This window comes from Erpetoichthys calabaricus, chromosome 4 (assembly GCF_900747795.2).
Source record: "Erpetoichthys calabaricus chromosome 4, fErpCal1.3, whole genome shotgun sequence".
Taxonomy (NCBI): domain Eukaryota; kingdom Metazoa; phylum Chordata; class Cladistia; order Polypteriformes; family Polypteridae; genus Erpetoichthys; species Erpetoichthys calabaricus.
In genome coordinates, this window is record NC_041397.2 from 302,867,210 (window position 1) to 302,884,219 (window position 17,010).

At 38.9% G+C, this 17,010-nt stretch overlaps 1 protein-coding gene across 1 annotated transcript; it reads right to left on the reverse strand.

Annotated features, from left to right (window-relative positions):
* Window positions 1–10,240: 10,240 nt before the first annotated feature.
* On the reverse strand, window positions 10,241–11,200 carry LOC114641243 (olfactory receptor 6N1-like). Its single transcript, XM_028790322.2, has one exon. It carries the CDS (start codon window positions 11,198–11,200, stop codon window positions 10,241–10,243), a length of 960 nt encoding a protein of 319 aa, XP_028646155.2.
* Between the last annotated feature and the right edge of the window lie 5,810 nt (window positions 11,201–17,010).

A 17,010-nucleotide genomic window follows, 5' to 3' on the forward strand; every position in this document is an offset into this window, starting at 1 on the left:
AGCTGCAATCAGTCATTCAGCCTGTTTAAATGGAGAAAAGTAATCACTCTGTGGTTTGGTGTCATTGTGAAAGCTGGAAAGCTTTGCCTCGATCATAGGCCATGCACCCTCCAACAGGAGAATGACCCAAAACACACAGCTACAAGCACCCAAGAACGGCTAAGAACAAAACATTGGACTATTCTGATGTGACCTTCTATGAGCCCTGATTTGAATCCTATTGAACATCAATGGCATCAATGGAAAGAACTGAAACATGCAGTCTGGAGAAGACCCCCATCAAACCTAACACAGCTGGAGCAGTTTGTTCAAGAAGAGTGGGCCAAACTACCTGTGAACTGGTGCAGACGTTTCATTGAGAGCTCCGGGCAGTGATTGCAAACTCTAAAGGTTTTGCGACATAATATTAGGTTAAGGGTCCCATAATTTTTGTCCATGCATTTTTCATTTGTGTTATTATTTGAAATATTCTGTTGAATCAAAACTCTAAAGCAAAGTCTGATTTTGGTGAAATGCAGAATAAGCAATGATGGGTGCCAATTACTTTGGTGAGTTTGAAGTTATTTCAGAGACAATTGTGGCTTCTTATTTTTTTGGAGGAGATACCAACAAATTTGTCCACATCTCTCTCTCTCTCTCTCTATATATATATAGAATGGTTGAAATAGTTTTACTGTCAAATAATGCAAAGAGTACGCGACACATGTTTCACCCTAATTCGGACTTGCTGACCAACCACAAGCGTTACCTGGTAGGTAACCACCCATACAATCAGATTGTGATTCAGACTACGAATGCCGTGAATATATAAATATATATCCCTATTCTCACTTGAACTTCTTCCCTGCTAATCTTATATATATATATATAGTATAAGAAATTTATTTAACAGAGACACCTTCAGAGTACCTCTAAAATATATATTAGTGTTGTATATAATCTTGTGAGCGCTAACAATACTTTGTTAAACAAAGGCTTTATAGTGTATAAATAGACAAGATATTATTTAGCATAAAGCTGATAATACACTTATCTAATATAAATAGGTCCATTTATGGCATATTAGATGATTCTATTTTGGGTTACATAGAGAATTATAATTTCAAGTCAGGAGCAACCTTGAGGAACCGCATACTACTTAGAGCAGTTAGACAAAAGGCAAAATAACTGAAAAGCTTAACAGACTAAAAATGTTACATAAAAGTTTTCCTCTACAATTGAAAAATACATTTGAGGAGGAATGGCTTACTTACCAGATCACCATCTCTAACAGCTAGATAAAAACATGCAGCCAAGACTTTTAAACTTTTTATCTGTTAGATTGTTCACCTGGGAGTCATGAATCTAAAAGCTTCTGCAATTAGTTAATTACTTTTGATAAATTACCCCCATGAGTCAGCCACATGAGATTGCATAGCACCTGAGCTTTTAAAAAGAATATAATTGTAAACACGCCTTCATGGCTGAGGAGTAACTTAAAAGATTATATGTGAAGGTATTCAGCAATACTTTTCATGCTATTTCTATTAATGGTAACTGAAAAGCAGTTAACGCTCTCTGTGTAATTGTTGAATAACAGTCGGCAAATTCATTTCAGAAAGTGGCAGGCTACAAGGCCTTAAGAGTATTAGATAGGACTGGGAGAGAAACATAACCAAAAACATTTGGCAACAGTCAATACCAGAGAGTCAATAAGAAGTGGCAACAAAACAAAAATACAAGATTCAAAGTCATCAAACATTAGAAGTTCAGAATGATGAGAATAATCTTTCACCACACCACATGGCTTTTATACCATAACGTCATCTAATCTCTGAAGTCACTCCGCTAGCAATGGACTACATGACAGCACCACAAAATGGAGTCCATCCAAACAAAAACAAAAATAAAAATTAACTTGAATTGCATTAATACGCAACAAAGAAAGTAAACGGTAATAAAATTTGAATTTCCATAGTCAAAATAATACTTCAGAAGCTGGGGAAAAATATATACATGAAGAAATATGGACAGCATGACATCTGTAGCAGGCGCTCAGCAGACTCCTATCAATTATGGAGAATCCACTGCATCCACTAAACAGTATCATCTCCAGACAGAGGAGCAGCTTCAGTGACAGACTGCTGTCACTGTCCTGCTCCACTGACAGACTGAGGAGATCGTTCCTCCCCCAAACTATGCGACTCTTCAGTTCCACCCGGGGGGGGGGGGGGTAAACATTAATGTTATACAAAGTTATTGTCTATTTTTTCCTGCATTTTTATCAATCTTTAATTTAATATTGTTTTTTGTATCAGTATGCTGCTGCTGGAGTATGTGAATTTCCCCTTGGGATTAATAAAGTATCTATCTATCTATCTATCTATCTATCTATCTATCTATCTATCTATCTATCTATCTATCTATCTATCTAATTGGTACTACTCAGGTCATCAAGTGATTTCTTCAAAATGTCATATATATTTGTCTCTTTCTTTTTTTGCCCTGTGCTGCGTTTACATCGTGCACCAGTAGGTGTGAGCTTATTCGGTGCAAGCAGGAACATGCAGGTGGCCAGTTGCTGTGTGCTACAAAATGCTTGACCTGGCAGTGATTGATGCACATCTACTGTGCAAGGCATGCACGGGTCTACTGAGAACAGAAGAGTGATCTGTGCTCACCTTGCAGAGGAACTTCGTTGTCGCTCCTTACAAAAAAAGGCGATAGAAAAAGAAAAAGAAGATGCAACATCGACAAGCTTCTGTTCCAAGACCTTTCGCTTCCCCCAGGAAAGCAAACTCAGTTAGTGTCAGAGCACCCCTTCGTGTAATAGGAACCACAGCATAGAGAAAAGTGTGTACATTGCAACAGGTACACATGTCGTAAATGTAGGAAGGACGGTCCTTGGGTGTGTGGGGACTGTTAACATTGAATTTGATGATTGCATATAGCGTGGAACTGACCTCTGTTTTTCATCAGTGCGGCTTTGACTTTATGGACCATAAGGTGCATACTAATTCAGCGTGAGCAAGAACATTCAATAAAATTGAATAAAAAAATTCAAGTGACAGTAAAATACGAAGAAGGCAGATTCACCAGCGTTTGTGTGTCAACTTTTATCCCTCCAGACCGAGAATTTCCAATTCCATTGTCTTGAAACACCACTCACATCTACAGTTATTCCCAGTTTCAAATAAAAAGTAACAGCGTCAGATCTGGGTGTCGTATTTTTATTTTCACCTTTTGTGAAAGTGTTTATTTGATATTTGGACTTCATCCTTCACACATTATACAGTTCATGTCTACATTTTGTCAATTATTACGAAAACATGAAAAACATATCTGTTTTAACAATGTGTTTACATAGATTTTTGTAGACTTGGAACACACATGAAATGTCCATCCATCCATCCATTTTCCAACCCGCTATATTCCTAACTACAGGATCACGGGGGTCTGTTGTAGCCAATCCCAGCCAACACAGGGCACAAGGCAGGAACCAATCCCGGGCAGGGTGCCAACCCACCGCAGGACACACACAAACACACCCACACACCAAGCACACACTATGGCCAATTTAGAATCGCCAATCCACCTAACCTGCATGTCTTTGGACTGTGGGAGGAAACCGGAGCGCCCAGAGGAAACCCACGCAGACACGGGGAGAACATGCACACTCCACGCAGGGAGGACCCGGGAAGCGAATCCAGGTCCCCAGATCTCCCAACTGTGAGGCAGCAGCACTACCCACTGCTCCACCGTGCCGCCCCACATGAAATGTATGTATTCCAAATATTTCCCCTCTAAAACTCCAGCACTTCACTCCAAGATAATCAAGGCTTGAACTGGGAGAACTTCTTGCCCGTTCTGCGTTGGTGGCGGGGATGGAATAGCAGGCTGCTTGCTGCTTGTGCTTATCGACACATTTACAAGACAAAAGTCACGGACAGAGAGGTGCGAAGGGATTTAAGGTGGGACGGGTTTACGAGTTTTTTCGTAGGCTTTGATAATTGTAGTGTTAAACTTGTGTTGGAAGATTTTATTCCTTTAGAGAGTGGGGTCTTGGCAGTGGTTAAAAGTTATAGGATGTGGAAACATTAAATCAGCCTCTCAGATGAGAGGATCAATCGTATTACTTCTAAGTTCTGTTGATTTGATATCAATGCTTGTAGAAAAAGGAGTCGTAGTTGATGGTATTTTTGTGCAGGTGTTTCCACTGGTGGCTCCAGCCCGTAAAGTCATTCTGTCAAAAGTACCGCCATTTTTAAGAAATGAAGTGCTAGAAAGAGTATTGGAGCATCAGGGACGACTGGTATCAAAGATACAACATATTCCACTTGGGTGCAAAGCTCCTGTGGTAAAACACGTATTGTCCTTTCGAAGGCTACAGTGTCCAAAATATAAAACATTTTCTATTGGAGACTGCTGGGCAAAAAGGAGTCGATGAGTCAGAATACTTTCCAGATATTGATCTGTTTGTGACATCAGTCTGCAGTTTAAGAAAAAGGCCATCCTTGTCCACAATGTTCACCTCACAAGAGCTTGTGAGATTAGAGAATATTTTAAATAAACTAAAGAGAAAGTCCAGAATAAATACACAAAATAAATAGGAATGGTAGGATTCACCCCCTTTTGAACTGGAGTCATCTTCTCGTGAATTGTTTTTTTATATCATCTATGATTATGGCCAGTATTAAAACTGGGAGCTTGAATATCAATGGGGGTAAAAATACTGGCATTCTTTTTGAATTTTTAAAACAGAAAAATCTTGAAGTAACCTTTTTTCAAGAAACTCATATTGATAAGAAAAACCAGTGGGAGTGGAGCAGGGACTGGAGTGATGGGATATTTTTCAATAATGGGTCCAATGCCAGTGCCGGTGTGGCTGTGCTGTTGTCTAATAGCATCAGTGCGGACATCTGTGGAGTGGATAACATACTGGAGGGAAGATTACTGAGAGTGAAGGCACAAATCCAGGGGAAGCTTTTTAGCTTCATAAATGTTTATGCTCCAAATGATGGCAATGACTGAGTACAGTTTTTTAAGAACGTTGAAGCTCTTTTAGAGCAGTGCAGTTCAGAAGAAATCATAGTGTTGGGAGGCAACTTTAACTGCACCATCAACTCACCAATTGAAAGGAATAACGGGATTGAGCCACACCCTCGCTCAGCCCAAGAACTGATGAGGATACTGAGGGGAATGGAGATGGTGGATGTATGGAGGAGAAAAAATGGGGAAAGCAGACAATACATGTGGGGGAGAGTAAGTGGCAGGGAGGTATCCCTGGCCAGACTGGACCACATTTACACATTCAGGCATTCAGGACTGTTCAAATCGTGCTCCATCACACCCATTCGGCTGTCAGATCACAGTTTAGTAACCTGCAGTGTGCTGCTTACAGCTTTCACGCCTAAAAGTACTTATTGGCATTTCAATTCTCTGTTACTTCAAGATCAGAATTTCGAGGAAATATTCAGATTTTTTTGGAACAGGTGGACAATTAAAAAAGGGAGTTCATCAGCCTGCAAAAATGGTGGGATTTAGGGAAGGTGCAGATTTGAGTGTTGTGTCAGCAATGCACTAGAAATGTCACTAAATGTTTAAAATCAGAGATGGCTGAATTAGAAGCTGAGGTAACAGAGGTCCAAAGGCTTCTCGATTTTGGCCCAAACACACAGCTAACAGAGAGCCTTAAAGATAAACAGAGGGGTCTGGCTCAGTTATTGGACACCAAAGTTAAAGGGGCTCTAGTGAGATCACGATTCCAGGGCCTAAATGAAATGGATGCACCAATTTTTAGGTCTTAAAAGAAAGGACTCACAAAGCAAGGTTTTATATTGTTTGTGGGCGGCATATTAGACAGAGTGACAGCAGCCAGTGGAGATAAGGGAGATTGTGGGGGATTTCTATAAGACTTTGTATGCTGTAGAGACGGTTCAAGATGACAAGGAATGCCATCATTTGTGACAGAATCTTCCTCAGCTTCCTAAGGGAGATGTTATAAACCTGGATGCAGCAGTGACTCTATCAGAACTTTCAGATGCTTTGTGGGGGCTTAATGTAGGCAAGGTCCCGCGTATTGATGGAATCCCAGTTGAATTTTATAAGGAATTCTCGGATCTCATTGGTCCAGACTTGCTGGAAGTTTTCACACAGAGTATTGGGACGGGTGTATTACCCCAGAGCTGTTGGAGAGCAGTGATAACCCTCCTTCCTAAAAAAGGGAGATTTATATGAGATCAGAAACTGGCGGCCTGTGTCACTGCTGTGCGCAGACTATAAGATTTTTTCTAAAGCATTGGCCAACATACTCTGTACTGTTCTGACTAAAGTGGTGCATCCAGATCAGAGCTACTGTGTGCCTGACAGAACTATTTTCAACAATATTTTTTTAATTCGGGATATTTTGGCTTCCTCGGAACTTAATAATTTTAAGGTTGGCTTACTTTCCTTAGATTAAGAGAAAGCTTTTGAACAGGTTAGTCATTCCTACTTGTAGGATGTGATGAGGGCTTTTGGTTTTGGGGAGAATTTTGTTAAAAATATTCAATTACTTTATAGTGACAGTTCTAGTGTAGTGAAAGTCAATGGTGGCTTGTGCGCGCCTTTTATAATTTAAAGAGGAGTTCTACAGGGCTGCTCTTTTTCTGGAATTCTATATGTGTTGAAGAGTGCTGAGTGGTTTGTCTATCCCAGAGTATCCAATGGAGCCATTTAAAGTTACAGCTTATGCGGATGACATTGTGGTTCTCATCAGGAATCAGGAAGATGTGGATAAGCTGACAGCTTGTCAAAGGACTTATGAAAAAATGTCATCAGCTAAAATAAACTGGACCAAAAGAAATGCTCTGCTAATGGGAGACTGGGCTGGATTGAGTCCACCCCAGCTTGAGGGGGGTCTGCAGTAGAGCACGAGAGAATTATTGTACCTGGGAATCTAGCTTGGCAATAGACAATTTGTACGTAAGAACTGGGAGGGATTACTTCAAACGGTTCAAGCTTGACAGGCGAAATGCCGTTGGATCCTCCTCCAGATGTCTTATAGGGGCATAATGTTGGTTGCTAATAACCTGGTGACATACAGCCTGTGGCATAAGTGCATCTGTTTGGAGCCCCGGTCACAGCTGATCAAGCAGGTACAAGAGGCCATTGTGAACTTCTTTTGGGACGGTATGCACTAGCTGAAACGGAGTGTGCTTTACTTACCACTGGATGAAGGGGGTCAAGGACTTATGGATGTTGCAAGTCGAGTGGCTGCTTTCTGTTTACAAACATTACAGCACCCATGGATATTTTTAGCTCGATTTTTCCTTGACCAGGTTGGACAGATGAGGCTAGGGAAGAACATAGTGCTGTGCAAACTGGGCAAGATTGATACTTCACAGTTACCGTGACAGTTACAGTTACAGTTATCAAATACCTGGGAGTGTAACTAGATGATAAATTGGACTGGACTGCCAACACTGATTCTCTGTGCAAGAGAGGACAGAGCCGGCTATACTTCCTTAGAAGACTGGCGTCCTTCAACATCTGCAATAAGATGCTGCAGATGTTCTATCAGAAAGTTGTGGCGAGCGCCCTCTTTACGCGGTGGTGTGCTGGGGAGGCAGCATTAAGAAGAAGGACGCCTCACGCCTGGACAAACTGGTGAGGAAGGTAGGCTCTATTGTAGGCAGTTTGATATCTGTGGCGGAGCGACGGGCGCTCATCAGGCTCCTATCAATTATGGAGAATCCACTGCATCCACTAAACAGTGTCATCTCCAGACAGAGGAGCAGCTTCAGCAACAGACTGCTGTCACTGTCCTGTTCCACTGACAGACTGAGGAAATCGTTCCTCCACCAAACTATGCGACTCTTCAATTCCACCCAGGGGGGTAAACGTTAACATTATTCAAAGCTATTGTCTGTTTTTACCTGCATTTTTATTACTCTTTAATTTAATATTGTTTTTTGTATCAGTATGCTGCTGCTGGAGTATGTGAATTTCCCCTTGGGATGAATAAAGTATCTATCTATCTATCTGTCTATCTATCTATCTATCTATCTATCTATCTATCTATCTATCTATCTATCTATCTATCTATCTATCTATCTATCTATCTATCTATCTATCTATCTATCTATCTATCTACCGGACTTTTATAAAAGTTTATTAAGTGCTTGGTCTCCACTGATGGTGAAAAGGGATTTTGAAAATACCTCCCTGTTTTGGGTACTGGAAGAACCATTGCTATATAATCCTCATATAAGTTGCTCTTGGGAATTATCACAACATTGTGCTCACAATTTTGTATGGTGCCATTTTACCAAAATTAGTCATTTACATGATTTGGACAGATTTGTTTGGAAGGACACAACAACGATAGCAGAGGAGACAGGAATGTACTCTCTGCGATGATTAGAAAAATTCTTAAATAGACTAAGAACATCATTGCCCAAGAGCTATTTAACATGTATAGAAAATTTATTTGATACAAAGATTTGCCCTTCCAGTGACTGTGTTTTTCCTACACTTGTGGTGTCCCCGGCAGGTGTGTGGACAGGTAATAAAACAAATGGCTTACTGTCCATAAGTAAGCTGTTGGACTTGCCACTGCAGTTTTTGACAGGAAAACAGCTGTACAGAATGTGTGTGACCGTCAACAATCAGACTCAGCTGAAGACGCTTCCTGACACACTGTGGAGAAACAAACTTACTGTTCCAGAGGGAGCAAAGCCGGCCTGGAGGTTGCTGTACAGGCCACCATTGGCTCACCGGGTGGGGGATCTGCAGTGGAGGCTGTTGCATGGCATTTTAGCGGTGAACTCCTTTTTAGCAATAATTTGTCCAGGAGTTGCTGATAATTGTCTCTTTTGTGGTGCAAGGGAAATCGTGTTTCACAGTTTTATGTTTTGTATTAGGCTTCAGCCTCTTTTTGCTATGATCAAAAATCTAATTGTTAGTTTGGGTATTGTATATAATGAGGTGGGCTTCTTATTTGGGTGGAAGGTAACAAAAAGAACAGGGAATAACGTGAACCTTGTAAACTTCATCATAGGTCAAGCAAAACTGACGATATGGAAAACCCGCAAAAATAAGATCAGTGGGACTGGGCTTCAGGATACAGTTGGGTTCTTCAAAAAGTTATGTAAGAGTAGAATCTTAGTGGATTTTAATTTTTATAAATGTAGAGTTACACTTGATGTTATAATGTTTTTCCCCACATATGATTAATTAGAGTGTGTTAGGACCGCTTTTTTTGGAAATGTTTCTTCATTTGATATATTGAATAAGATTACTTTTATTTTTCTATAATATAGGTTTTTCATCTGTTGGGTGATGTTATATTCTGTTTTTACAATTATATCAATAAAGGTTGTTTTTAAAAATAAAAAAAATATGTATTATATAGTGCCTTTCATATCTATCTATCTATCTATCTATCTATCTATCTATCTATCTATCTATCTATCTATCTATCTATCTATCTATCTATCTATCTATCTATCTATCTAAGCAGATAAAAGTAGGTGTTAGATGTTTATGCCAAACTGCTGGCAGAGGATAAAGGTAGCTATAAACTGAAAAGGGAAATGCTGTTAAAGATGACATTAAGTTATTTTTTGAGTGTAATTATATTATACAGTTCTGTGGGTTTTTTTTTTTTTACTTTTATTTCTTTTTTATTACATAACCATTTCTCCAAATACCCATTGCCTTGATTTTTTTCAGGTCAGGGTCGCAGGCAGCCATTGCAAATCCCACCAACAGTTGTAAGGCAGGTATCGGTGCTGTAGGGTAGGTTAATCCATGACAACACAAACACTGAACAGAGTTAACATTTGGCTAGACATAACTGAGTTAAATATAAGTCAAGTACAGAAATTCATTCTGTAAGGTCTGAAAATAAAAAAAAAAAATAAACAAAATATCATAAGTTGTTAGTATTAATCATCGCAAATACATGCACTATAAATAAAAAATACAACAGTAATTTCCTAAATTTAGATTAAGATTTACAGTATGTGTCAGCATGATTCTAAGCTTTCTAAGGTTTTTCACAAAACTTTCTCTTATTTCTTTAGATTTCTTTAGTTCTAAATAACTATGTTACTTAAATAGCATCTAATAGTTTTTAGTCTGAGCATACTAGAATTACAGATTTAGAATATTGTGCAGTATGCCATAGAATAGCTGAATTTCTTTCTTCCTCTCCAGAATGTTGCTGGTCTATTTTATAATTTTTTATTTGTCATTTTGTGGAAAGTTCATTGATGTTTCACATTTGTGTCAGTATATTTCTAATTTTTCGAAGGGCTTTCACAAAACGTTCTCTGATTTCTTTTGTCCTCAAACAGTAAATGATTGGGTTCATCAGAGGTGGAAACACATTCTGCAACACAGCTGCCATGATCCGCACATCAAAAGAGGTGCCAGGAATTCGATAAGAAATGTACACACCAGCAGTAACAAAGAAGTATAAAGAAATGACCAGTAGATGTGTTCCACATGTAGAAAAAGCCTTCATGCGTCCTGATGAGGTAATTTTCATTACTGACATAATAATCTTTGTGTAGGAAAAGACTATATAAATCAATGGAATAAATAAAATATTTAGGCCTATGGCTAATGCCACATAGCTGGTAATCAGGATGTCCCCACAGGCCAATAATAACACAGAAGAATAGTCACAGAAGCACTGATTAATCTTATTAGGACCACAAAATGGAAACCTAAGGGCAAGGGCCAGTGCTAATATTGGATTCAGGAATCCACCCAACCAGGTATACATGATCAATTTCACAATGCGACTGTTAGTCATTATAATGGGGTAGTGTAAGGGTTTGCAGATTGCAATGTGCCTGTCATAAGCCATGAGGCCAAGAAGGAAACATTCAACTGAGCTAAAACACCAATAAAAGTAGATCTGTGTAATGCAGGCTGCAAATGGAGTTGATCTTGAATCCGCAATGAAGAGCGCTAGCATCCTAGGCACTATGTTTGTTGAGAGCACGATATCCAAAATGGCAAGACTACAAACTAAGAAATACATCGGGGTGTGAAGATTTCTGTCCACAACAAAAATGCTGATCAGCATAAAATTTACCATCAAAATAAGAAGATAAATAATGAGGAAGAATGTAAAAAGTATTTTTTTGCTTTCTTGGTCTTGGAATCCAGGGAAACCTACAAGAATAAATTCTTTGATGACTAAAGTTGTTTTGTTTGTTTCTGTCATAATTTCTGCTTTTGTTCCTTCTTTCCGAAAAATTTCCTGATGCAAATCTAAAAAAGTATTAATAGAAAAATAAAATTAGTATTATTTTCATCATATTAATATCATGGCTTTCTATCATTATTATTATTTTTTGCTCCTCCTTAACTTTTTGGTACATAAAAATCATTGTAATTAATTTTATCTATAGTCTAACTCTTTATTGATTGAACAGCCCCTTCCTAAGGCTGCTCCGGCCTTTATAAATTTAATACAATTGGCCCAATAGTCTTCCCTTCATTGGGTGCAACCAATTACCAAAAAGAGAGAAAAATGTACCCAAAGGAGAAAACCACACACAGACCTTGGACTCGTAACCAAATAAACACAGACTAAAACAAACACATTATATTGTGATAAGAGAGGTTTGTCGTGCTGGTCGTTTTAAATAGATACTGTATATACTCACGTATAAGTCGGGTCTGGAAACCCGAAAAATCAATCATAAAATCAGACCCCAACATATACACAATATTATATTTTTTTTTACATCTTCTTGCCTCCTCCAATCTCGCATCAGTTTCTCAAACACATCGAATTTTGTTGCAGCAGCACACTTACCAATTTCTTTTGCTACTTTATTGATGTTTAATTTAAAACCAGCTTCATATTTTCTTCTGATCGAATGCTCTATCGTAGATAAGGGATGCTCTTATGATAAAGGTGTATGAGGGTGTGAGATACAAAAAACACAAATCAGTGTAAACGTTGCTTTGGAATAGTTTGGGTATTACCGTGTGGTCAAGTAGGCACAACAGAGAGAGAGAGAGTTTAGGAGCACACGCTGATACAGTGCATTGCTGCACCCACATAGAAAAAAAGGGCATTGTGCTCCGTGGTTACTCTCTCTCAGGTGGGCGTTAGCATATCATAATCCCTTGTACCAATAGCGTGAGTTTTCTGCATTCGACTTATATGACCAACATTATAAAATAACAGAAATTATATTGTAAAATCAAGTCCCGATATACAACTTATCCGCGAGTATATACGGTAACTGAAATTCCAAGAGTTTGCAGGCTGTAAGAGGGTGCAGATGCATGTTGGGCAGTGTGCACTCCACTCCAAGTTTAATTGGGGTGCTTTGGTGATCACGCATTCACATGCAAACAAGGGGTGGATCGGTCAAGTGCTTCATTCACACCTCGGAGTGATTGCAGCACCTGCACCTAGATGCAGTTTAAAAGGGAGCCTACATGGCAATGTCGGTAGGAGACAACAGAATAATTTAAAAAGTAAGACAGAGATTAAAGGTAAAGGTTTGAATGAGAGGCAGGATAGAGAGCCATGCTATTTGGGATGGAGGCAGGTGTTCGGGAGTGAGCCCCAGTAAGGGATGTGTGGCCAGCACTCGATGGAGCTGACGAGGGTCACTCCTGCTGAACATCTTATGGAGAAGGAGTTGTCCGTCTGCTAGAAGTAGGCTTCCGCAGATGCAGGGGAAACCCACAGGGCTTGCAGGGTTCCGCATGTAAGGCTATGGAATGGATGCAAGGGGCACAAACCGGATCTTGATTGTTGGCTGCACCTGTCACTGGGGGTCTCCTCATGCTGCAAGGCCCTTATGGGATAAGCAGAGGAGACATCATTTTAGAGTGATTTGTATACAATGACAGTCCCTTGAGTGAAGGTTCAGGGTTTAAGATGAGGACCTGCCTGGATTTTAACCTAATTTTTATGGATATATTTATTGTTATTTATATGAACTTTTAACCTCCATAACCACTTTGAATTTATTGATAATTAATTTATTTTTGGAAGAGCACTGCACTATTTGACCCCTTGTTCGTTTTAATAAAAGCACTTAATCACTTTTACACTTACCCTTGGTGACTATGCGTGTCTTCATTTGCCTAGCTTATCCTTTCTTTCATTATCGACGGTTCTGGGTTTAAGTGACCAAGGACTATGGAGATAACCCTGAATGTTACACATTCCCAAAAACAGATATCTACTGATAGCCAATACTAAAATGAAACAATAACAACAACATACAGTAAAGCAACTTCCCTTTTTAAGTCCCATTATGTCTACACTAGTGCATGTCCAGTGCGCTACTTTTAAAGTGAAGCAGTCAGTGTCTGGAGATCTGGAAAGGAGGAAACTCCAAAAGACTGACTGAAGGGAAGCTGTGAGTTTGCTACTCCTTTATTTACCATAAATTGAACTACTGTCATTTGATAATGCTGTACATATGCCTGCTCGCGGTGATCTTCTTTCTGATTTCTTACCCCTGTCTTCTGCAACTGAAGTTGTGCACTTGGCTTTCTGAAATTGCGAAAAGGGTATGCTTCCAGTGTCGCAACTTAGACAGAAATAAAACCAAAAACAATTCCCTGTTAATAGGATGGCTAATTAAGAAGTGCAATGGCACTACTAATGCCCTCTGTGGATCCGTCTATTAGAGAAATCGCTGCAGTGTTTAGCCAGAAGTGACTCACGGGACAATGTCAACCTTTCTTATCAGATTACTGAGTTTGATATCCTCACCTACAGTAAAGTTGTTTCCTCTGGGGAGTGCCTCATATAAGAGTGTAATTGCTACAATAGACTGATAAAACATCTGTGACGGGGCCTGGCATGCTGAGAAAAAATAGAGGGGACCCTGACCCTCACAATTCGTAGCTCACTCCAGCCTGTTGCTCAAATGAGCCCTCAAATACTTGTAGGTCCTCAACACCTCCATGACTTCTCCAGTAGTACTTCTTATGATTGGCAAATAGGGCAAAGAAAAAAAAGACAGAACAGTTGACTCTAACTTAACTCTTCTTCTTCCTCCTCTCCGTATTTTCCCACTTCTATGCAGTTGATGTGCCTGATCAACCCCATACAGCTCGGTCCTGCACCTCCTCACCAGTCAGAACTTTTTCTTTCAGATCTTCTTTTACTTTTTCCATCCGCCTCCACTTTGGCCTCCCTTGCTTTCTCTTCTCCCGTACTTCCATTCCCATCACTTTTTTGCTCACATATCCATCATCTCACCTTATCACACGTCTTTACCACTTCACCCTACTTTCCTATACTTTCTTAGATATCTTACCTACTTTTGTTGTACCTCTGATTGTCTCATTTTTAATTCTGTCCTTTTCTGTAACTCCACACATCCATCTCAACATTCTCATTTCTGCCACATTTAACTTCTTCTCCTGCACTCCCTTTACTGCACAGGCCTCAGATCCAAACATCATTGCTGATCTTTCCACTGTCTTAAAAACCTGACCTTTAACTGTCACTTTAATCATTCAATCACACAATACTCCTGATATTTTCTTCCAATTGTTCCACCAACTGTGCACTTTATAGCCTGTCTCTAACTTATTAATACATTTATTTATTACTTACTACAGTACTTAATTTCGCAGCTAAGTGCATTCAAGCAGCAAACGCAGAAAACAAAAGAAAAAAATAAAGCTTTAAAGTAAAAAAGCTGCTTAAACAATACCAAAGAGAAAATTAGGTTTATCTGAAAAGTACTTTCAAACACAATAATATGATAATCCAAAGACAAAACTCAAAATTAGACAAAACCTTAACAACCTGACTTCTAAAAATTCCAATGGAAAATGTCTATAGAAAAGAACCATTCCCACATTCTAACAGAAAGTAAATAAGGTCTGGACTACAAAAACAAAAACAAAATCCAAAATTGTCAGAACTAATACAGAATTTCCTCTAAAGGAAACAAAGTCACTTACTAAAGCTCAATGAACCAAAGTCAGAGAAAAGGAACTGAAGACAAAGAGAAAGAATTCAATATGCCGCGTCTAAACTGGGGCCCGAAAGAAACCTTACTCGGGAGAACCTTGAGCAAATCAAAGTCCCTAATCCTCTGGGTTCAATTAACAGAAAAAAAGGAAAATCAGTTATACCCCAGATTCACTGCGATGGACTGGTGGTCTGTACAGGGTTTATTCCTGCCTTGCACCCTGTGCTAGCTGGGAAAGGCTCCGTGACTCTGGTTTGGAATAGGTGGGTTAGAAAATATGATAAAACCAGTTCTCATAAAGAAGAAAACTAACTGAAAAAAAAAAAACAAAAATCAACTAAAAACCAATAAGAAATATTTAACAAAAAAACTACAAAAGAGAAGAAGTAACATACAGAAAAAAAGAAAACTAATAAATAACAACAAAACTAAACCAGGGATGGAACTCCAGCCAAAACCTGACAACAGTCACAGAAGACAAAGATACAACAGATCTTGTAAAGTCCACCTCCAGCTCAACTTCAGCAAGAGAAATAATATGGTGGTGGACTTTAGGGGGTCCAATGTTTCCCTATCTTCTGTGAGCGTTGCTAGGTTTAGGTTGGGGTTCCATCCCTATTATGCTTGGTTTTGCTTGTCCCACTTAGTCAAGTCCTTCACTAAAGTTTTCTACTCATTCGTTTTGTGCTGATTTATTCAGTTTCCTTTCATTTTCATTAAAAAGATACCTTATTAATAATTAGCACATGAATTTCTGGCAACACTGATTTCCAGACTGGGTAATTTAAAACTTTGTTCCTAGTTGATTGAATTAATATATTTACAATTATGTAATCCACTATAAAATACGATTTATCCAATTTGGAAGAGACTTCCCTTGGCATGTACAGTAACTCACTATGGAGAAGGTTCATTCAACTGTGGGATACAAAGTAAGCAAAAAATAAAATGTGCACCAAATTTTTAGATGAACTGTTATTTTAACATTTAACATTAAAGTTAGTGTGAGAGACTGAAAAAAACAGTCATCTGCTTTATTATCACACTGCGCTTTTGGCTTTTTTAGAATGCTACATAATCAAAAACACATTTTGCTCAACGTTCCTCATCCAAGGTAACATACGTATGTTTCTTACCAAGTCAGGACGTCTACAATGATGACAGCTGAATGAAAACCTTCTCCAAATCAGTGTGAGAATTTATGTGTCGTATTTTTTCACCTGGGATTTGTTAAATGGCTCTAATTGCTATCATGCAGCGACTCCCTATTGTACAAGGCACATGGGAGTAATATTGTTATTTATGAAAATAAAAATCATGATTGTAATTGAGTTGGGGAAAGTATACAGCTGCATTAGATTGACTAAAATAATCGATTACATTTATTTTAAAATATAGCCAAGGCATTAGTAGTGTTAATACTGCTTATAATGACTGATTTTTAATTTACTGTTCACATATGGCTATAAAACCCCCTTTTCGGCAGCAACTCCTTCAGTGTCCTAATAGTCCGCTCCTTTAGGTTATCCTTAATTAGCTATGTTTACATGCAAATTGGTTATCATTGAAATTTTTATAATTGCATTAGCACTTCTGAAAACTGTTATTCTGTTCACTTGGGTTGCAAGGTACCTGCATTACTAAAGTTCAGGTCTGAGTTCAACAATGGACAAAATAAAACAGCTTTCTCAAGAAACATGACAGCCTATTGCTTTTTACAGAATGAAGGTTATTTCCTGTTTATTACCAATAAACTGAAGATTTCATACAAAGGTGCTTGTTATTATCTTGAGATAATAACGCAGGAAGGCACTGCAGGGAGACAAGCTCCTTGCTGTAATGAACTTCCGTGTGACCCCGAAGACTTCCATCGGGCAGGAGGCCCTGGCACCAGAACTACTCCCGGGTCCTCGATCCAGCAGGAGGTGCTAGCACCCTGGTTGGAATAAGTTCTTTTGTAATTGCGGCATGTTACATAACCCGAAACTATACAGATAAGATATTAAAAGGTGATACCCCTCCCTTAGTGATATGGAGGTAAGAAATCACATAGGAGAAATAACTTAGC